The 22,680-nt window shown below is 39.6% G+C and overlaps 1 protein-coding gene across 2 annotated transcripts in view; it reads left to right on the top strand.

Annotated features, from left to right (window-relative positions):
- FOXN3 (forkhead box N3) overlaps window positions 1–22,680 on the top strand; it is a 204,636-nt gene that overhangs the window by 170,236 nt on the left and 11,720 nt on the right. The window contains exons 7-8 of one of the 2 annotated variants that reach the window (XM_058806241.1): window positions 7,886–7,951; window positions 17,238–17,346. In XM_058806241.1, coding sequence (XP_058662224.1) covers window positions 7,886–7,951; window positions 17,238–17,346 — 175 coding nt within the window. The remainder of the gene's footprint in view (window positions 1–7,885; window positions 7,952–17,237; window positions 17,347–22,680) is intronic. The other variant, XM_058806243.1, reaches the window with a different exon arrangement.

Genomic DNA, 22,680 nt, shown 5'->3' with positions numbered 1-22,680 from the left:
TTGTCATAAAGTCAGTTTCCATGTTGGTTTGGTGGTCTAGCTGGTTTTTTTTAGGGTTTTGTGGTTTCATTTTCAAAGAGTGCCTCTTCCCTGCTTTTTTTCTAGGTTTCCTCTAGGTCTTGGTGCAGTGACTTGCAGAAACTGCTGCTTTCCCCAGGCTGAGGTATAGAGTTCCTCAGTCCAGTCTGTTTTCTGTTTTCCACAGGAAGCATTTAGTTCATCAGAACTTGCTCTTTCAAAATAATAGATCTTAAACAAAATTAGGCTTCCTGTTATCCTTCCCAATTAATCTAAACTGAATTGCTTCATGGTCCCCTGTTCCAAAGTCATCCTCATTATTTAACATAAAGAGCAGAATAGAATCTATTCTTGATCATTCAGCAACATGGATAAAGAAACTTGTCAGCTGTCACATCCAGGAATAACTGGTCTTACCATGATTAATAGCATTTGTTCTCCAATCTGCACTGTGAAGTTAGTCTCCCTTGTTGACGTAATTCCCATTTCTTTAATGATGCAGAGCTCTATCCAAATCTATATCTAGTGTAAGAAGTCAAGAGCAGACCCAGAGTCTCTTTCTTAGAAATCTTCTTTGACCATCTGTCCACAGCATTGCCAAACATTTTCTTTTTTATTCTATTTCCGAAGTCTGCTCTTTCTTTATTGCATAACAGTATCCTACCATATAAAATCTGTATTTTCTTTGAAAAGCACAGACCTTTTGACACCTGTTTCACTAATAATTCTGTTCCACCCTGTTTGTGAATTTTCCTGTAATAGCACTAGTGCTTTGAATTCCTCTTCCATTATGGCAGTCTGCCTGTGTTATTAGCACACAGCTATTTTAGCTGCTGGATTTTTTGTTCATCCTTTCTGCTCTTATGTTGGTTTTAGACTGCATTTGGCTCTTATGCTATATACACCACTCTCATTGGCAGTGTCACATGCCTGACCTTTTTCTCATCATTAGCAGCAACTTTTTTTTCTTCAAATCCTTGAAATACCTCTCTCAGTTTTGTTTTCATGTTTATCTGATATTTGCCCCTTTGCTGTCTGGATCCTGAAACCAGTAGGGAATTTATGTTCCCCTCCCCAGGCCTTTGCTCTCTTTGTTCTTGGTGTGGATTATGGCGTGGTCATTCCAAGAGCTGGGGCATTTGAGTGAAGCCCTCCCGAAGACTCATTTTGTGGTGGAAGTACCCAGAAGCCACCTTTTCCTGCAGAACTTCAGGAAACTGTAGTGGTTGAGGGAGGCAGGGGGACTGAAGACATTTCCTCAAGGGTCACTCAGGCTAAGGGAAATGCATTGGGTCTTTTCCAGCTGGCACGTCCTGTGCCTGCTGGACTGAAAGAGCTACTTGGTTCTCAAGGCCTGGTGCACACAAATATATTTTGAAATAGCAGTGAGAGGGAAATGAGTGCTTAGAAAAACACTGGTATGGGACAATATAGGGTATGGTTTATTTGGTCTTAAATGGTCAGAGTTTTATAGAGGACTGCTTCCTGGTCACAGTTTTATAGAGGACTTCCTCTGCTGGCCATCCTCCCACTTTGCTGAAAGAGAAGCCTATTGTTAGCAGCAGGGACATGATGAAAGCTTGAGCAATGGTGACCTCGATGTCCCAGAGATAACACACATCTGCATAACTGGGTACAAAGAGCATGTGTGTTTATGTGTATGTGTATTCTTCAGTCAAAAAAAAATGTTTGCAACCTGTAAGGCTGCAAGGAGTTACAGCCCTCATAATCACGTCTTCCACTGTAGAAGCTGAGGCTGCAGCAATCAGTCAAGAAGATGGTTGAAATTCCTGATCAAAAATCAGGTAAGTACATGATGGAACAGCAAATTGTTTCTCTCTTCTGTGCTAGCTGACTGGCCAGTGTTTTCTCTAGCTGATGTTCTCTGTTCAATACTCCAAGCCACACAGGCTGGATGGAGTCAAAAAACTTTACTGTTGCCTTTGTGATTGGTAGATTTTTTTTCTCCACGTCCCTCTGCACTGAAAGTTAGCCTTGCCAGTAATGTGCATCAAAATGAAAAAAAAATTAAGGAACAAAACCAAAGCAAAAATCTCCAACCTGCATTTAAGCTATATATGCTATAATGCATCATCTTTATGTGTAAGATGTTGTCTCATCTCTCTTTAGTCAGGTGTCTCTTAAAATATTTTTTATTTTGCACTGGTAAAATGACTATCAGTATTCTGAGTCTGTCTTTTAACAGTTAAATGATCTCAGCCTTTACTCCTGAGATGAAAAGTTAGGATGCTTTGTTTTCCCACAGCTTTCTGAATGATAAATGAACCTCTTTGAGTTAGTGCATGCATAGGACCTACTGTAACTCTTTCTTCTATCATTCTTTTTATTAAAGCTAGCATTCTTAACAAGAATACATTGCAACTGTATGTTTAGTTTACAGGTTTTCAGCTGATAAAATGGTATTTTTAGAGAATGGAAATTGTATGTGTTGCTTCATGACAATACAAATGTAACAAAATATAAAAGCAGGAAGAAGGTTTCTGGGAAAAATGTTCTGTATTTTTTAAAATTAGACCTCTTATGATACTTGTGCCATAGCTTACTTGGCAGTGCCAGAAATGAACCTAAATAGGAAAAATTATTAGTTCATTTAGACCTGTGCCTTTCTTCTTCTGTGTCTCATACTAGATCTATTTAAGGAGTGTGAGATGCTCCACTGTGACTTGGCATTACTAATGAAGTTGCTTCCTCCTGACCTCTATTGTATAGCTTCCAGAATTCTCATGCTTGGTCTTTCGTGCACTGTTGTTGAGATACGAATATAACTTCTTGTTTCTTCCCAAGATCTTGGTTCTGAATCCTACTGGTTTACTGTACTCTTCCACAAGTATTCTGTTTATTTTAAGAGAACTTCTCAACCTTATTTAAATATTTCAGAAGTGGACTCAGTGGCTTCCCACATGAAGGAGTTTGACAGAGTTACAGTACTTACAATTCTCTTCAGGTATTTCTTTCTGTCTTGCACATTGCAACTTTATTTTAACAGCTATATTCTTATTCCGTCATTAGGCAAAATAAATTAAAAATAGAAAGGAAAAAAAAGCAAATGGGGGAAAAAAGCCTTCATTCTGTTCATTATTCTGTATGGTTTTGACCTGACTTATACCAACGTTAACCATCATGGTATGGAAAGGGAAAAGGCACATCTGTTAATAGAGAAGTTAAAGAGGGGCAAGCTGCTCTTTGCTCCCTTGCAGTTTAATAAGCCTGAAGGTAAAGATGGAAGACAGTGTTGCTTTTGCACCATTTTACTACTGATGAAAATTGAAAATATCAAAGAATCAAATAACAAAAAAAAGTGTAGGAATGGGCTGTGCTAGAAAGTGAGGCAGGAAAGGGGTTAAAAGACTGATTTGTAGACAAGGAATAATCTGAACTTCTGCCTTTTGAATACATTGACACTAGGTGTTAGGCATTCCATCTACACTGGGAACATATAAATGGGAAAAAGTAGTGGAGGATGCTGAGGCAGAAGTAGAATGGGCCAAAAACTAGCATACTGAATGGTAAAGTGAAGTACTTCACAAAAATAGTTCTATTTTAGATGTAGTAACTTTAAATTAAAAGAAGATCTTATAAATTCCTTCCTGATGAGGTACCACAGCAATGGTTGTAGTGTGCAGATGGTGCAGTTTATTTACTAACTACATTTTTTACGTCAGTTGGCTGTAACATTTTCTTAATACCTAAATATGCATCTTAAGTGCCTCTCTCTAGGCATCTGTGCTGGAAAATTCAGGCCATGGTTGCTTTGAACTGCTTTAGCTGCTATTTTCTTTAAAACCTTATGGTATGGCTGTAAAGATAAATTTCCCTTTGCACAGCCAGAAAGGCACTATGTTACCCTAATTTTTATTTAATTGGAAGGGGATGGATTTGAAGGGTTTGATCAAAGTTTAAAATAGTATCAAAATGATACGAATTACTGTAAATCACTTTCTCTCTATATAAAATGAACTCTGATCAGAGATCACAACATAAAAAAGAACAGCTGTCACATCTGGCTTTCTCAGCTACATGACTGATTTTAATTATTTTTTGTGAATTCTAGAATAAAGAGTCTTCTACCTGAGGGCTATCTTCTGCATTGCTTGTATGTAATCTCATGCTAAATATTTCATGCCTACCATTTTGCCACTTCACATGTCTGTGCAAGACAGATTCTGATTTATACAGGTAAAATGCAAAGCAAAGTTTGGCTCCAAGTACATCTTGACAATATCATAGAAGATGTAATTCCAGAGTGATACTGTAGGTTATTTTTTCACTGAAAGAACTAGGTGCTGTTTAGAGATTTGGTGTTCACTGTTGAAGACTCTGCTGACAAGAATCTAAACTGCAGCAAACAGAACTGCCATGAGGTTCATACCACCCCCGGTATCATCTTTGTGAAAACAAGTGTTGTTTAAGAGCAATGCTGGCCAGAGCAGTGCAAGGGGAGGTACTGCAGCTGTAGTAGAAATCCAGCTCCTTGATGCCTTTCATGCCTTACAAGATCTTCTAAGTGCTTAAGGCTTCTTCCAGGTCCTTTCTGGTACCTTGTGATGGATCCTTGGTGTGTGAGGGACCAAGCACTGAAACTTCAGACTGCAGCATGAAGTACCAAATGTACAGCTGGACTGCAGTTGTTTGTTAGGGAGAACTGTGGCTGCTGGCAATTTTTGTCATTATTTTCTTAACACTCTCCAGTGTTGCCTGTTTGAGACTTTGACACACTCTTACTTCTTTGTACAACACCCGCAATCCTTCCTTTTCTTCATTGCTCCTTACTTCCCTCTTTCATAGGGAAGACTGGACATCTGCTTTCCACTGACCAAAAATTAACAGTTCATGTATGCAGTCAGTTCACCATTTTTACTTGAATTAGCAAAAAAAGAAGCCAGAATACATTAATTTAAATACTTAATTTTTTATATTCCAAAACTTTATATGTAGTTATTTTTAACCTGGTTTCCTAGGGAAAGATGTTCCTGCAATCATGTTTCACTAACCACCCACTGTTAATAACTTCAGGAGCCTTTGTGTTGATCACAGACTTCAGGCAGGGCAGAGATCTCAGTTCTGAAATCCACAGCTGCACGACCACAGGCCAGGTAGAAGGGACAGGATCCAGTCACCAGCTGGTGGGGATGCAGCAGTAAGCAAGGTCAGGCCTTACAGCTACAAATGGGAGCATCCACGTGGAAGAGACTTCAATGGGGAAGGGGCCATCAGCATGGGGGCACTGGTGGGGACCAGCAGCAAAGCCAGAAGTGCCAGTCTCAGCAAAGGTGCCTTTCAATCCCATGCCTTTGATGCTGCACCTCATGGCTACTTCTTGGCTCTTCTTGACACACTGCTCATGAGAACGCCTCCAGATTGTGGACAAAAATGCTGCAAAAGAATGTGCCAGTTTTTCAATCTGCCTCTTTTTGCAGGCTCAGACAGCTGGCCCTTGGCCCTTGTCTCACTTGTGCACCAGTCCCTCCTTTTTCTTTCTTCCTTGCAGTAGGAAAACCAAAAGCACATTTTCCTGGATGCTACTGACACCACCATTCATGCATGCCTCTGAGCTCTCTTACCTCTGCCAAGGCATTATGGATTAGTTTCTTCTGTCTAGTTTCTTCAAGAGTATACCAGCAGAAACAGAAACATAGCAGGCGTGGATGGGCTTGAGATGTGGCTAAGCTTTGGGAGACAGCTGATAGCAGGTGTGGATGGGCTTTGAGACATGGCTGTGCTGTGGGAGACAGCTGCTGCAGATGCAGTCCCTGTTGTGAGCAGCTCATGTTCATGTCTCACGTCATTGCAGAAACACTGTGGTGCTGTTAGTGGTCCAAAGGCTGAGAATGCACCTTTCAACAGAAACTGGTTGCATCAATTTTATCTCAGATCACAGAGTTTATTACACAAACAAAACCCAAAGTCATCAGGAAATGTGCTTTTCCTGGTAGTGTCCTTTTATTCTTTGAGCAGCAAAATTCACATTATGTTACAGTGTCATCCACTGAACTAAAACAAAGCAAAATTTAGGAACAGCCAATAAATAAATGCTGAAGTTGGCTGTAGGAATTATGATATGCTAAATTCAACTTTTAAGAATCTCTTAATTTTATGGTATGAAAAAGAGAGAAGAATTCTGGTGAATTTGGTTTGTCTTTCTCAGGCTTCTTTTGTCTTGCTTTTTAACATTAGATGGATTATTCCTCTTTAATTGGAAAGCACACACTTGCTGTGTGGTGTGTGGATCCAGTCTTGCAACATGGCATATATTTGGGAATGATGCTGTTGGGAAATGGCACTTTCAGCATAGATAATTGCAGCAGGAATTCTGCTTTTGAGGTGTCTTCAGACTTGAACATAAGTTGATAATGCTGCTTTTTCTTTGGAAAATGTTGACCTGTCCAGAAGACACAGGCACCTTTTATCTAAGCCTGCTGCTGCTGCTGCTTCAGCTTCAGTTTGACACCCACTACACTGTTTCCTTGTTTAGTGTTTTAGCAATTAAATAATAGAGCAGTCACCTTTAGAAGAGTGCTTGCAGCTATTCACAGAAAAGTAGTACATACTTAAACAAATAAAAAGTCCCTTTTTTAAATTCTGCAGTCAAGTGAATTTCTGTTTGGCTTAAGCAGATTTTGAAATCCTGTCTACGTCATTTGTATTGTTAATATATTACAGGGCTTTATACCACATCACATTACTGGGAGTAGATTTGAAATATATAAAGATCAAAAATACAGATATTTTTAACAGTGGTAAGTAATTTTCTATCATAATAGCAGAAAGAAAGTGCCATGAAGCTATTAGTAGTAAATTATTTTTTTTTTATGTAATTTGGTATAAATACTGACAAGCTGAAAAAAACCCCAACCCCAACCAACAAATGCATACTCATTAGTCATTCAGTTTAGCAGCACAGAGGCAGCAGTCAGCTAGGGTGTGCATTTTTATGTCTGCTTCAATTGCACACTTCATTTATTTGGACATGGCATAGGCGGCTTTCTCTGTCACACGGCATCACTGCACGATTAGCAAGTTGTGCCCCAGGGCAGCTGGGACGCTTTGCTGGGGCAGATGTTCTTTTCAGCTTATTCAGTGGCCGTTGTGGGGTTGTTTACTGTTGTCATAGATACCTGCATTTCCATAGCAGCCGAGCTGTTGTGTGTGAAGCAAGTGAATATAGTTATAAAAGGATCATATTTTGTTCTGTCTCTATAACTTACCATCTGTCAGCTGACTTTTCATGATGGATTCAGAAACCAATTTAAGAATAACAGCAGCCAGCTGATTATTTTTGCTTATATTAAAGTGACAGTGGACAGGAATGCAAATAAATTGATGCTTCGATGAAATGCTAGTTTCTTTTTTTTTTTCTTAATTGCAGCAGTTTGTCTTCCAACACTTTCTCAAACTTTGCTGAAATCTTTCTTGACAAATAGAAATGACCAAGTGTCATCTTTTGTACTTGCTCAGGTATTCCTTGTGCTTTTCCACTCAGCTGTCAGCTCATCCCTCTCTGTGGCTTCCAAATTGTGATGTTGCTCCTGCTTTCTCAGATCCTTTGTAATGAAATCTAAATACTCTTCACAGAATTAAACAGGGAATTGGTGAGGCTAACAGCAAAGATATCATGCACACACAAGCATAAGTATGGCTCAGTGACATAGATCACCACTCTGTTTAATAGTAACAAGGGGATCACATGCAAGTTTGGGGATAAATTTAATGTGTAGCCAATGAGCCCTCTGAGTGCTGAACTCTCCTACCTTTTCACTCAGAGACATGGTCAAACCTGTAGTTTAGCAATGGGGGTAAGAAGATTAGCCCAGTTGTAAATAATGTATTTATTGGTTGATTTTTCCAGATCCTGACATTGATGCTGCCACTGCCATGATGCTTTTGAATACTCCCCCTGAGATACAAGCAGGTTGTGAGTAGATATTTCTATAGCATATAGCAACATAGACGTATAAAATTAATATTCTCTTTTATAAGTATACAGCATACCAGATAAAAAGGATGTAATAAAGAAATATAACTTCCCTTGTAGACCATTGCACTTCCTTGACCCTTACATGAGTATAATTTTGTGGTTCATATTACATTTGTTACATGAATAATATTAATACGTGCTCTCTTATGTAAAAGAGAGGTTATTGTTATTCATGACATACACTTAAATGAGTAACATACTATTATCCATAGTGATAGAAAGACCTGGGGCAACAGCCAGGAGAAAGGCAGGGAGAGAGAGAAAGAGCAAGAGAGTGCAGGATACATGGCATATGGTTCTGTTTTCATTTTGTTTTGATTTGACTCCTATCGTGTAAGTTACCACAGCCATCTGGATACTTTCCATTCACTTGGGCACTGTTTCAGCTCCTTCCTTGCACACATCCTGCCTGTTTTGGGTTTTTTTCTCTGATTGATGCAAGGCAGTAAGCAGGTGACAAGGAGCAAAGAGAGGTCTCACTTCCTGCCAATACTCCCCTCCCTGTTCTGTGACCAGACCTGAGGTTTTAATGCTGTGCATTAACAGAGCCTGGACCCCCACTGGACTGGGCTGTGCAAATGCTGCAGGAGCCATCCTGCCCCACAGAGCTTGCAGTGAAGGTATTACAGGAATCCATAGTGAAATACAGCTGCACAAAAACAGAGAATACAAGAAAACAAACGTATCACTAGCCAGCAAGCATGGTAGTAATGCCAAGTGACAGGCAGCTCTAAAAAATAAAGGCAGAAGTTAAAATAGAAACCATTACCAAGACTGTCTAGCATCACTGCTATTGTTCTAGCCTGGGCAACCAACTCCAGATTCCCAGGGAAGCCTTGATTTGCACTTTGATACTCTGCCCGGGGAAGAGAGTCAATTACCATCAAAGCATTTCCCATGCAGCTGAGGAAAGCTATTGTCAGACTGCTTTGTGACCCTGCCAGAGGAATGCTTCTTGAGAAGCTGCTCTCAGGAGAGCAGGGTGTACCAAGAAACTGCTCTGGAAAGAGAAGAGTTGTCCTTGTCCTCCTCTCCTAAGCAGCTTTCAGGAACTGTGCATGGTAAAAGGGCAAGCAATACCTGCTGTGTGTAGGAAGGAAAAAGGAAAGATTTTGTTGGGAAGAGGAGGTTACACTTTGTAACTGATTAATTAGCTTTATGGTTTTAAATGACCATTTAAAATTCCACACCTATGTGTGAAACACTGCTAACAATCACAAATGAATTCTAAAATCAGCATCTGCTTTTATATGAAATCTTGAAATGATATCTGACAAACATTGGTTACTATTTACTCCAATTCCACCATCCCTTAGTTTTCATTTAGAAAAACATAAGGCATAGTAAAAGAGTAAAATACTGTTATTAGGATTATTTTGTGTTTGTGCAGGTGTTACTGCATAGACTTATAAAACTGATTGTTCACATTGCTACTAAAGGTTAGGATATGCAATTATAGTTAGAGTGTTAATGTCAGAAATCAGTTTCTCAATTATTAACAGCTTGCAGTATATTCACAGACCAAATAAAGGCAGAAGTTCAAAGTAGCCAACTGTGTGCAAGTTTCTACTGAAACCTGCAATCCAGCTGGCACCAGGAGTTAAAGCATGAAAGATACTGTGATATGCTAAGAGAGGGCATGTAGGAACATAGATTTAATACTTTTTGCTTCAGTTTATTGAAGTCGTGTTTCATCAGGTTTTGTAGGTTTGTGTTTGAAAAGAAACAGCAATTAAAACACCTGCTTCCTTTAGAAGCAGCTACCACAAGTTACAAATACTTGGGATTTTTATTAGTTTATGAATATTAATTCCAAAATATTTGACTTGCACTGAAAACTGTATCTTGACCTGCAAGGCACTGAGTATTGTCTGGGCCATCTTGGGCAAGTTGCATCAAATTTATGGGCCTGTTTCCCTCTTGTGAATCTAATTTGGAGAGAGGACAGAAGAAAACAGGATGGTGAACAAATGGTAGAGCTCCATTTAGAACTCATGGGTACTAAACCAGTGAACTTTAGAACTCATGGGTACTAAATCAGTGAGGTGCCTGAGTTAGTTTTGTACAGTTGCTTTTTTGTACAAAAGATTTTCAGCACGCCAACATCTTGAAAGTGAATATTGCTAGCTGTGATTCTAAGAGTGTGGCATCCTGGGCGTGTCATTGAGTCTTGCCAAACCATGATGTTTTGCCATGATGTAAAGGGGAGATAGGTTTTGGTGCTTTTGCAGTGTGTTGGAATTCTGGAGATTCAAGTCACTGGAAGCATGTAGGTAGCAACACCTTCTTAATTGGTGAGGTCATTTTGAACTTTGAGCCACTTGCTTTTCTGGAGGGATGAGTAAAGAAAGGGGCAGTGTTAGTGTATGGCTGCAGCTGCTAGTGAACAGTGCTGTGGTCAGAGGGATTGGAAATAGTGATTTAATCCAAGAAGCTTCTCAGTGCTGTTACACATAGCTCCGAGTTCATGCATAGTCCTTTGCCTGTTGCTATATAATTTGTGAATTGCACACAAATGCAAGTACATTGCTAAACCTAAAGTTTAATGCTGCAAACAGCTATTAAACAGTGCTCACAGAAAGGATTTGGGTGGAAACCAGGAAACTGAGAATCTTCCCAGCTCTGACATCCACCTTCTGGTTTCAGTACTCTCATCACTGCTCGGTTGGGTTGACTAGAAACTTGTAGCCTTCAGAAAACTTAGCAACACTGGTTTTGTGAGTGGTTCCTTATAGGAGACTGAAGTGCTGTGGTGAAGATATTTTAAAAATAGGTTTTCTATGGTTTAAACCAGTGTCTCTCTGATTTGGAAGTCTTTATTAATCTTCCTCTCAAAACATAAAACCCAGACTAGATACATATATTGTAAGTTTGGTGGGGGGACAAGTAATTCCTTAAAGAGATCTACTTCACCTCTACACTTCTAACATTGTACCCCAATGAAATTTGCTTTTTAAAGTAATGCAAGTGGATTGTATATGAGCAAGATACATATACAGGAATGAAGACCAAAAAAATTGCCTTAATGACAGTCAGAAATTCTCCAAATAGGATAAAATAGAATGTGCTGTTTTGTTTGGACATTTTTATTGTACTTGAAACTTGATAGATGTAATGTTCTATTTCTACTGCTTATGGACAAGTCACTTAGTATAACTGAGAGAGCTTCCAGCCTAACTTTGAGTACCAGAAAATGATAAATCATTGAGAGTAAAATGTTTCGTAAAACTATTTTTACTGACAATTTTGTATTAAAGCAAAAACTAGGAAAATACATTTTCATAATGTTCAAACTTTCTGTTGCTAGATTTTGGTTGGGATTTTGTTTTGGTTTGTTTTACTTTGGTGTTTATTATTAAGCCATTAAAGGGATGAAATAAATTTGGAAAGAAAGCTTACTTTTATCAAGTACTTTCTACTTCTTCCTCCATACTCCTCATAATATTTTTAGAAAAAGTACGAGTGTGATAGGATTATCAGGATACATTTGTCTCCCAAAACAAAAATCTCAATTTTTGTTTAGAATAAATGTCCTGTTGGATGCATCCTAGATTCACAGTTTGTAAGGACTACAGAGTACGGAATTTAAAAGCTATGAAATGGTCCTTGAGCTGTAAAATACAAGTTGGGCAGATGTCATCAAATTTGTGCCTGGGATAAGATAGCTGAATAAAGTTACACATCTGGCAGAAAACATTTGCTTTTGGCAACTTCTGATGTCCCATCCACTATAGATCATCAGCAATTTCCTACTTTCAGTTCTTGTAGCCTGATCTAAAGAATTCTACTAAACACTGTACTGAAAGAAAGCTTGTCAGAAAAGAGCTGAAGCTGACAGATATTAGCCAAAACTCAGTACCTCTTGTCTATAGTGATTTCTTCTATGCTACAGAAGCTGGGTGAGGGCAGAGTGCCCTGAGATCAATGCATGTGCTGTATGATGACAGAAGAGGCAAAGAACCAGTCTGTCCCTACAGGATACACTCGCACATTCCACTTCTTTAAAATTAATTTCTCAGTAAATACTATTCATTCTTCCTTGCTAAGTGTTGGCTACCTTGAGCTAGACAGTTTGATGAAGTGTATGTTTGTTTCCTAGATCACACAAAGAACAGGTTTTTTTACCAGTTCATTGTCTTGATTGACAAGTCTCAGTCCTTGCCTATGCGTCATTTAACTTCCACGTGCCAACATTTACCCAAGAAGTTAGTTTCCTTTTCTAGTGAGCTTTTGGGGTGTCAGTGTGTCTGGGGACTATCCATTACTTCCTCCTCCTTTTGCATTTCAATTTGAACCAAATTGCTGCATTGTTTGTTTGACAATCAGATCTTCAGGGAAGGACTCAGTCTGACATGGTTTTTCTGACACTGCTGTGAAGATCTCAGATGAGGTGGTTATCTCAGCCAGAACTGGGCTTGCTTCACCTGCACACCCCTGCAAATTAGAGATCAGGGATGCAGTCTGTTGAGAGATGTGATAAAAGAAGTCCATAGTTGGACTAATCTACTCGGCTAATGTGCACACGAGAGCATGCTCTGGATTAAAGTAGTCCTGCACTGGCTGTGGAGTGATCATGTAGCCCTCTACTTACTTTCCACCTACAGACCCTGAGTACAGGCTACAAAACAACACTGGATTTTTGAAGGGCTTCTGCTGGATCCCTTTAACACTGTGAACATAGTGCCTTGATGGATTCAGATTATGGTATGTTCTCCCACATGTCAGTCACTTTATTGTCTGTTAAACTGTAGCATGAAAGTTCTCTACAAAAGGGAGATTTTTTTTTTCCCCTTGGAGAATTTCAGAGGTGTAGTCTTGATTTTTGACATTGGATGCATTGCTTCACTCCAGAGTTAGCCAGTGGAGACTCAGCTGGCTGAGTCTACTCAGGTTGTAGAATTCCAGCAGAGCAGCATAAGATCCAAAATAATTTCCCCATTTATGCAGCAGATGAGGGGCAGATTCTCAGTACACACTTTGACTCTACTCCAGTGAAAGTGTTTCCTGGGTTTAAGTTCCCTGAGAGGTGAGTAGACCCTTGAAAACATAGCAGTGATGAAAGTTGAAAGGTGAATAATGATTTTGTCATTTCAGACTCTTTGTGTTTCACTGGGAACATTTTGTGAAAAAGGAAACCTTCATCAAAGAGATGCACAGGTCTTGTTGCATTGTTTTCTTGAGCTGAGTTTCTCAGACATAAACGGCTTTGGGCACTTGCTGAGAAAAGGTGTAAATTACATTTCACACTTCTGCCTAGGAATTGGAAACCTGGAACCTGCCTGTGCTGTTGGTTAAAGAAGCATTACAAGAGAGGGGTCAGGACTGTAAGGTGTTCATCCAGATTGACACTGATTGATGATATGGCTTGGAGTAAATTATCTTACCTCCACACCTTGAATCTTCAATCTCTAAAATATAAATATCTCACCTCAAAGTATGTGTTTGAAACGTAATTAAAGCTTGTAAGACGTAAATGTATCTTTGGAATAAAAGTACCACATAATTTCAGTAAATAATCCACTACCCTTCAAAAGCACCAAGATGTAGGAATAATTCCTTGAATATAAGTAGCTGTCATACAGCCTGCACGAAGGCTGGAAGACTCTGTGGGTACCAGAGACAGTGTAATAGCAGTTTATCCATAATCTTTTTAAAATTAAGTAATTAATGTTATTTTCTGCAAGGATCAGTTTTGATGCTTTAAGTGTTGTAAGTAGAGATGAATGAGCAAGAAAGATCAGTCTTATGGTGGCACATTGGTCATGTGGATAGCTAGAAATTAATACCTTTTACTAGTTAAATATTTTAATCCTGCTTTTCATTTTAGGTTTAGAGTGCTACAGAAGCTGATTAACCAGAAAGTTAAGATGTTGTGGGGTTTTTTGTTTATGGTTCCATATATTTCCTGAAAGGATACACTACATAGTCCGGTGTCCTTCTCCAGTGATCCCTTGCATACAACATTTCTGTTTGTCTGAGTGATGTAGTGGTTGTGCTGAATCATAATTCAGAGAGTCTGAAGAAACAAACCCAAAAATCAGTAGCAATAACACTGCTGTTGCAAGCTGAAATAGTTATTGAATTGTGAGTGATGATTTCATTATCCAGAGCTGTGATGTACTTCAGAGAAAAGTTAGAATCACAGAGTCATGGTTAAGACGTCTTCTGGACTGAACAGTCTTATTGGAGCCTTTCAGTGAGTGGTGGCATGAGGCACAGACTGGCCATGATTGAAGAGAATTTCATAGGAGGACAAGAGACCAAGTTGTCTCTTAGGAGATATTTTCATAAGACAGCAAACTTCTGTGTTTTGTTTTTTTTTTACAAACATTTGTTCATTTGTTACTTCTTGAAGGGAATATGGGGAGAGAGAGAGAAGAGAGTGTGTCTGTGTGTGTGTGTGTGTGTGTTGATGAGAGAATGTTTTAAATATGAAGCTTTTGAAGAGACTCTCTCCTGGATCGCTCTCCATGACTTGGAAACCTGCAAAGGGTCAAGGAAAATGAAAGATGGATTCCAGTGAGAGTGTCAAGGTATAAAAATCTAAAGTTGTGAGACTTGGCAGTATATTTGATATAGATATAGGTATAGATACATACATAGGAGTGCAGGGGGAAAAGGAAACTCAGAGGAGATAAAAGAAGGAAAGTCAGGAAGATAATTTTTGAAAATTGTGAGGAAGCAAACAGGATGTTCTAAAGAAGCAATGGGAGATGTCAATAAAGGATAGAGGAGAAGAAAAATCATAGAATAAGCATCAGTTAACTCTACCAGCAACCAGGATAATTAGGTAATCTGGGCAAAGAAGAGTTTGGGCATCAAGGAGCCCGTTGCTCTCTTTTTGTAGTAGCTCTTTCAGTATGTTTACTTTGAAGTTTTACAGTGTATATTTAGACAGTATCCATAGCTAACTGACATTCTGGGCATATGCATAAATGTTTCATTTCAGTATAAAACTATGGTTTATATCATAGTGAAGAGAAAATTCCCCGATCTTTCTCAGTCAAAACTTCTGGTTCCTTTCTTTTGATGGGACTTTGTAAACATAGAGAAACCATACCATGTGGTGCAGTATAAAATCTGTCCTTCTTAAAAGTTTGTTGGAATAATTATGTCCATTTGAAATTACGTCTTTTTATTCATCTTTCAGTGTTCAGCACATTTATCTGTGGCTTTGAATTCACCTGTTACCTTCATGTTTTAGGCTGGCCATGTCTTTGAGCAGACTGCTTTTCTTTCATGATAGTGGTGTTTTGACCATCGCAAGGTTACGCTGTTGGAACAAATATAATAAGAAATTCAGCCTTTTGAGTTTTAACATGATAATATTGCTCTACAGTATCTAAAACTCAGAACATTGGAGCAGAGAAAGCCTTACATTGTCCCCTCTGTGAAAGAGGTTAGATGGATTCCTCGTAAACTAGCAGTGAAGGGAAAAGTATACAGAGTAGGGAGGTATAAATAGCAAAATGCTATTTAAAATTATTCTGGTCATTGAAAGCTGACCCAAGTTGTTATAAACTAAGTTCTGTAATTTTAGCCATTTGAGGTTGTACTTAAGTACCTAAATATAACTGACCTGTTCTTCAAAGGTGCTCAAAAGCAAGAGTGGGTGTTACACAGTGACAGGATTTGATCGGGAGAGTGGTGTGCTCTCACAAGCAGGAGAAAGAAGATTATTTTCCCAGAACTAATCTGTGTGGTCTGGAGTGAAACAAGGTGAGCACCAGGACAGCAGGAGGGGAGGTGTCGATCCGGCTTGATGTTTATGGGAAGTTGAAGTGTACCTCAGCAGCTTAGAACTAGCATACTTCTGAGCATATGCTCCTGTGCCTCAGAATACACTAGTATTTTGGGGTGTGAGTATTTGAAGTTGGGCATGTGAAGTGTATGTCTTGATTCTGAATAATTTCTCTAGTCTCCGTGTAATTTGTTTAAAAATAAATTCTGTGGGTGTATATAAAGTAATACAGTTTACATTTATCTTACAAGTATTTATATAATATCCATATATTTTAAAATAATATAAAAAGAGTAATGATCATCATTCCCTTTTTGGACATTCCCCATGGGGGGAAGTTATGGTGTGAGTGATGACTTCTAGTAAATAGAATGTGTGTCAGCTGTGGGTGTTAAAGAAGCGAGTTCGGGTGGGGCCTGAGGTGAGGTGACTGTCCCAGCCTGAAGGGACGTAACAGCAGTGCCAGCAAATGCCAGTACATGCAGGTAGGGCCCTGGTGAGGGCCTAGAGTAAGAACTCTGCTTGGGAGTCTTGCATCTCGCAGTGGAGGGGGAAAACCCTGGGACTTGCTAAGGACATTCTTGCAGTGGTGGTGCCCGACTGGTGCTTCTCTGCTCCTTGTTCAGCTGTCTGCCCTGGGCTGAGCAGTGTACAGAAACGTGTCTGGGTAGAGAGCAAGTACTCGGGTGTAACCTAAAATCGTGTTGGCCAGAGCTGCAGTTTTTGATGTAGAGCCAAGCTGAAGAGCCCAGTGAAATGTCTTGTCTGTAGTGGTCAGTTCCTGGGAGTTTGTGTCAGTGGCACCAGCCCGTGTTGGGTGAGGGAGGCCGGGCTGTGCCCCGGCCGTGTGCAGGGGGCACGGGACTGCTGCCAGGCTGCATGGCAGGGTCACCCATGGCCAGGGGCAGGGCCTAATCACTGCTATGGACATAATGGCCTCTAAGCCTCTTCTCTTTCTCTTCCTGCTAAATACATATTTGTAGTTTATATTTTGTTTTGCAGGGATGGGGGCCCAAGATATTGCTGCTCAGAAAGTAAACTGGGATGATAAAAAGCTGTCAACTGTGATCTTGCAGTGAAATACTTGTGTTCAATTTATCTGTAAGGGGTCATTGTTTCTTTTTGTAGACAAAATAGTTACATCTGTGCTCATAGCTGGTTTTGACTCTTAGCACATTCATTCGCAGTAGAACAGCAATTGCAAAAGAAAAGTGATTCATTTATACAAGGAATGATCTGCAGCAACTAGGTCAGGCAGTGGCTTTGGCAAGCCATGTTATCATTGTTTGCCATGAAAATAGCATTGGAAATAGAATGGCTCAGAAGACTCGAGGCTGAGATGTCCAAGGTAAGCAGTGTACTGCACGAGCTCTCTAATGGTTTTCCAGTACATTGAAAAGCCTGAGTTCCACATTTTGCTCCTGTACTTTTCTAACTTTTCCTTTAGAAGAAAAAACATTGTATGTTTTGTTTTGTTTTTAGTTCCTTCGGGAGTGATACAAAATGGAGCTCGAGTACTGAGTAGAGGAATATTTCCTGGAGCCAGGCCATTGCCAATCAACCCTATAGGGAGCATGGCTGTCACAGTGAGGTAAGAGTGCATCATTGTGAGATCTGCATGAAATAAATCAGCATTTTTAAAAAGTGTAAAAGTATAGGTAAGCTCTGGGTATTTTGCTGCTTGCCAATGCTTCTGAGGTTCTAAATGAAATAAAATTCTGCCACCTAAAATTCTTGGGATATCATCCTTAGCAGGATAGTCATGGCATATCTGTCTGTTGCATGGTGGTTGGTGAAAAACACTTGTATTTTCACTAGCAAATTGCAGGCAGTTTGTGGTGAGAACCTCCTGTAGTGGCCTGTTTTAGTAAGTGCAAATGTTTTCTCCTCCCCTCTCTCCCTTTTCTTAAAGACTTTTTCCTGGATTAAATACCAGAGAGAAGAGTATCAATAACATTAAAGCAAATCCTGAAAGCTATTTGAACATATAGCTGTCATTTTGTTACTAGCTTAGATCTTTGTGAGGCAGTTTCTTTCACTATGGTTTTATTTCAAGGTTATACTGAAACATTCAAGGGTAAAATGTTGTTTAAGATACTCAACTATCAGGAAGCAGGGCAGTAAGAGACATCTAGTGATGGCAGTAGGAACTGTGGTTCAGTGGTTTGTTTTGCTTAAAGCAGTGCTGGTTTATTGGTGGAAGAACAATTTGCCCCGGGTGTAGCTCCATTTTCAGTCAGTCACAACAGAGATTAATTTGGTCAAGTGCACTGCCAGTGCCCTCCTCTTCCAGAACTCTCAGTATCTGCAAAAGCTATTTCAGCTCAGGGTATTCTGGGTGGGGTTTCATAATTAGTGCTGACCTCACGTCACGGTGCTGTTGCAATTACACTCTCTTTTCTCAGGAAAGGGCTGCAAGGCATTGAAATAAAGTATCTAGGTAGGCCTAATTCTATCACTATATACATGGGGGTTTTTATTTTTTATCCCTTTTCAGAATCAGGGTCTAGTCCCTTGGGTGCAGTATTTCCATCCAGTAAATGGAGAGAAAGACAGAGAGAGAGCCTATGACGTTCATGTGGTCTTGATGCTTAAAATGCATAGAGGAGAAGACACTAATTGGAATAAAATCCATAATTTTTGATGAGCCAGTTCTTCAGCTGTTTTTCCCATTTGCTGCACTGAAGGGATGCAACCTCAAGGGTCATTCTCCAGAATTCTGCAGAGTTCCTCTCCATCTCTCTTTACCACAGCTTGGCCTTGCTAGCAGCAGGGGTCAGCTCTCTTCATCAGCTTTGCCACTGGCTTCACCCAGGACTTGTATTCTGCTCCAGTGGGGATTGCAGAGCCATAGGACTACAGGATCATTAATTATATATAATTTTTATGAGGTTTTCAAGCTAAATGGAGGACATAGTGGTCTCAGTATTCTCTCTGGAGTTTATCTGTATTTCCTGCTTAGACTCTGTTTCATAATCAGGATTGACTCATGGAGGAGATAGAACTGTTTTACTTCCAGGCCACTTGAAAACTTCTCTGTAGGCATCCTCAAATTGCTGTGCTGTAAAGCTGTATCTAGTTACATTTTATACATTTTCAAAGGACTGTTTCTCATGGTTTTTTTCCCAGCAGTAGAGAATGGGATCTCTACCACCTACCTGTTAATGTAGAGATGGGAAATTAGGGATTTTACCTTCCCTTGCTTATGTTCTTTTTGCTCTGTGTCACAGAAAAGCATTTATCATTAGTTAATGCAGACATTTCTAATTCTTTTTGTTCTCTTCTCCAGCCTTAGGCAGTATTAGAAATAGCTTGCTATGAATATATTCCTGGTGTGCATAATGTCTGCTCATATTTAAAATCTCCTGCAATATCCCCTCTTTTAATTCTTGGAAGGCAGAGGGAGACACAGACAAGAGGCTTTGAAAGCCTTTGAGAAGTTAGGGGACTCTTCAACAGAGCGAGTTCAGCAGGCAGTTTTGTCTTGTTTCCCTCAGGGATAATACTGTTCAGGATTTCTTTGGGAAGAACATCAATCTGGATTCACAATGCCTCTTGGAACATCATCTGGTCCTCTCAAAACTGGACACCTCTATTAGCAGTTCTGTGAAAAGTACACTGTTTCTTGGTGCCAGCCCCTCTCCTCAGATACATCAGACTAAATAGGAGCTGTCATGTTCAGCTTTCATGGTGTCTCCTGAGAATAACTTCTGCTTAGAATGTGCAGCAGGGGAAATTTACCAAAGCATCCATACAGCCTTCTTTTGCAATTTAAGAGTAGGTGGACTGCTCAGATTGAGCTGTCATTCCTGCACAGAGGACAATGGTCTAGTCAGGCTGGCAGGGGATGTTTTCAGACATGTTCAGGTGCAGGAAGGTTGATTTTCCCCACTAGCTTTTACCAGGAGGGAGGTCTGGGCAGCCTTGGTAGGTGGTGCAGTCTCCTGTTAATTTTTCTGCTGAAATTGTGTGCCTCTGCCTGTGTATTGAGAAGTCAGACAACTTCTTTCTAAGATTTTTAAAATCAAATGTCTTCTTTTGAGAAGTGTTCCTTTGGTGCTACAAATGAAAGGCCTGAAGCCACCTGAAGAAGGTAGTTTTCATCATTCTCATGGGGGACCATTAGCATTTTCTTTATTATGCAGACAGTTGCATAATAAATTAAACCTCATAACTGTTTTTCTTTAGTTACCATATGTAGGAATCACAGGTTCCTCTGTAAGATGCTGGTCTTCTCTTGGCACTTCCTTGCTGTCTGAGCTGTTTATTTCATTTTGTGTTTTATTTCCTCAATATCTTAATGGTCTTTGGTTTAGTTGTCCCCCAAGCTGGTACAAATAGCTTGCTGTATGTTGTCCTGTTGTGCAGTGCCATTAGTGCCAAAACAGAGTAAGAAAACGTTTGGTCTTGGGTTAAATCTGCAGTTATGTGGGTGTTTTGACTAATCTGTTGCTCAGAAAGGAAGCCAAAACTATAGCAGTGGACTGAGAAGCTGAAGTCTGTGATTTCTGATGTGTTAACTGCCATGAATAGAAAAGTTTACTGTGCTGTTCATCTTTGACAGCGTGACTGAATGCATTGGCATATTTTGTTCCTGTAGAAGATATCAATGTGTTGCTCTTCCCTTGTAATTACATATAATTACTTTATATTTTATATATAAAATAAGGTACAATTGAATTAAGTCCTTTGGGTTAAAAAACCCTCCTGAGGTTTATTTAACAAAGATGACTTTCCACAAATAAAGAATTACAGTTGCAATCATCATTATTTTGTAGTGCATTTGGCTTAAATTGCACAAATAGGCCTTTCATTCCAAACTCATCTACAAATGGAAAGGCATCCCACACTATTTTTACTTTGAAAATCATCCTCTGGTGTTAAATCTCCACAGCAGAGCATAATTGGATGTGTTTTGACAGTAGCTTTTTATTTACTTTATTCACACCACTTTTAGCTTGTTTACCATCTATATTTTCCATGTTGTGGCTGACAAGTGTAAGACCCACCCAAAAACAGCAGGGAAAATAACGCTTCAGAGCTGCACAGCGTGTAGCATGGCTCTAGCATGAGATCCATCGTATTTTGCGGATATTTTTGGCAGACCATATCCCTATATAGTTCCCTCAGAGAATCTAAAAGCAAATGCAGTGACAGTCTGGATATGTAGAAGACACTGACTGACAGAGGTATTCACTGAAAGCAGGCAAAGCCAGTAGTTCCTTACATACAGCAAGGAGTTGGTTGGGAAAGTGAGCTCTTGCTCTTCCTATCATCATCCATTGGAAAATACCTTTTAAATGTTTTTCTAGGTGGACTTCTGTGTTGCTTTGGTAGGGATGGTGTCTGTCAAAGTGGCCAGTTTAATACCTTGGGTTTTAAATTACTGCAGGTTAAAAATAAAAATTAATAGGAAATTACATGGGGTTTTCCCCATTTTATCCAATTCTTCTTCACCAAATTCTTCTCTGTCCTGGTTTTGGCTTGCATGCAGTTAATTTTCTTCCTAGTAGGCAGTGCAGAGCTGTGTGTTGGCTTTAGCAGGAGAACAATGTTGATAATATGCTAATGGTTTAGTTACTGAGCAGAACTTGTCCCAAGTCAAGGACTTTTCAGTTTCCCATGCTCTGCCAGTGAGCAGGTGCACAAGAAGGGAGCAGGGGCAGGGCAGGTGACCTGAACTGGCCAAAGGGGTATTCCATACCATAGAGCATAAACTGGGAGAGTTGGCAGGGAGGAGCTGATCACTCCTGAGGGATGGGTTGAGTTGGAAACCATTGTGTTGTGCATCCCTTATCTTTCTTGTGTTTTATTCCCCTTTTTGTTATCTCTCTCTTTTTATCACCTTCATCATCATTGCTGTTACTGGTTTTGTTGTTATTTACTTTATTTCAAAGTGTTTGTGTCTCAACTCATGTTTACCTTTTTCCAGTTCTTCTCCCACTCCCACCTGGAACAGGGAAGAGCAAGCAGCTGCATGTGACACAGTTGCTGGCTGGGATTAAACACAGACATTCTCAAGGAATTTCACAGTTACCTGGAAATTGCAAACAGGTTTCCCAAAGAACTTCCTTCAGTAAAAAAAATATTTCTATTCAAGTTTCCAAGATAAAATTTTTCTTATTCATAGGCAAAACAAGTGCACCTGCACTGGCAGAGCTACAGGTCTTTCTTGATTTTGAGGAATTTAAAGAAGAAAACAAAAACAACAACAATAAAACAAAAACCAAAAAACCAAACCAAGCAGAAAGACAACAAAAAGTAGGTAAGGTCTGCTAGTGTTGCGTTTTGGCACCCCAAAATTTTGGCAACCTTACCTACTTCATCATGAGTAGATTTTAAAATGCCTGTTCTTCTGCTATTAATGCCACAGTTCCTTATGCAGCTCCTGATCACTAGGGCAGGACAAGAACGAGTTTTGTGCTTAACCTTATCTGAAGATGGAAAATGGTTATTTAGGATTATTTGCACTTCAAAATTATAGGGCAATTACTAGATTATTCCTTGGGCATAGCTTTTATTATTGTGACTTTATTTCTCATGCTGTCTTTATTTTTGCTTCTATTTTCCTCCCTTGAAGCAGCCATTCAAGCAGTGATTAAATAAAACAAACATTGCATGTGCAGAGTAGATGCCAAAGCATAAATAGAATTATTATCATTCACTTACATTATCTGTGAATTACTATTTTTGCTTAGATAAAGGAATTGGTAGATATTTCCTTTCATAAATTCTTAATTGTATCTTCTTAGTGCTTACCACTGGTGCGATCAGCTTAACAAACCCCAGATCATCCCAGATGCACTGCATTCCCCTCCCCACCTGTAAGAGGCAGGATGAGTTATCCTTGGGAGCCAAAGGAATCCTTTAGTAACTAAAGGACAGCAATGCTGACTGACGTGATTCTTCTTTCTTTGCAAAATGC

This window comes from Ammospiza caudacuta, chromosome 6, assembly GCF_027887145.1.
Source record: "Ammospiza caudacuta isolate bAmmCau1 chromosome 6, bAmmCau1.pri, whole genome shotgun sequence".
NCBI lineage: Eukaryota > Metazoa > Chordata > Aves > Passeriformes > Passerellidae > Ammospiza > Ammospiza caudacuta.
The sequence above is the reverse complement of the archived record's forward strand: the minus strand, read 5'-3'. Positions and strand labels throughout refer to the sequence as shown.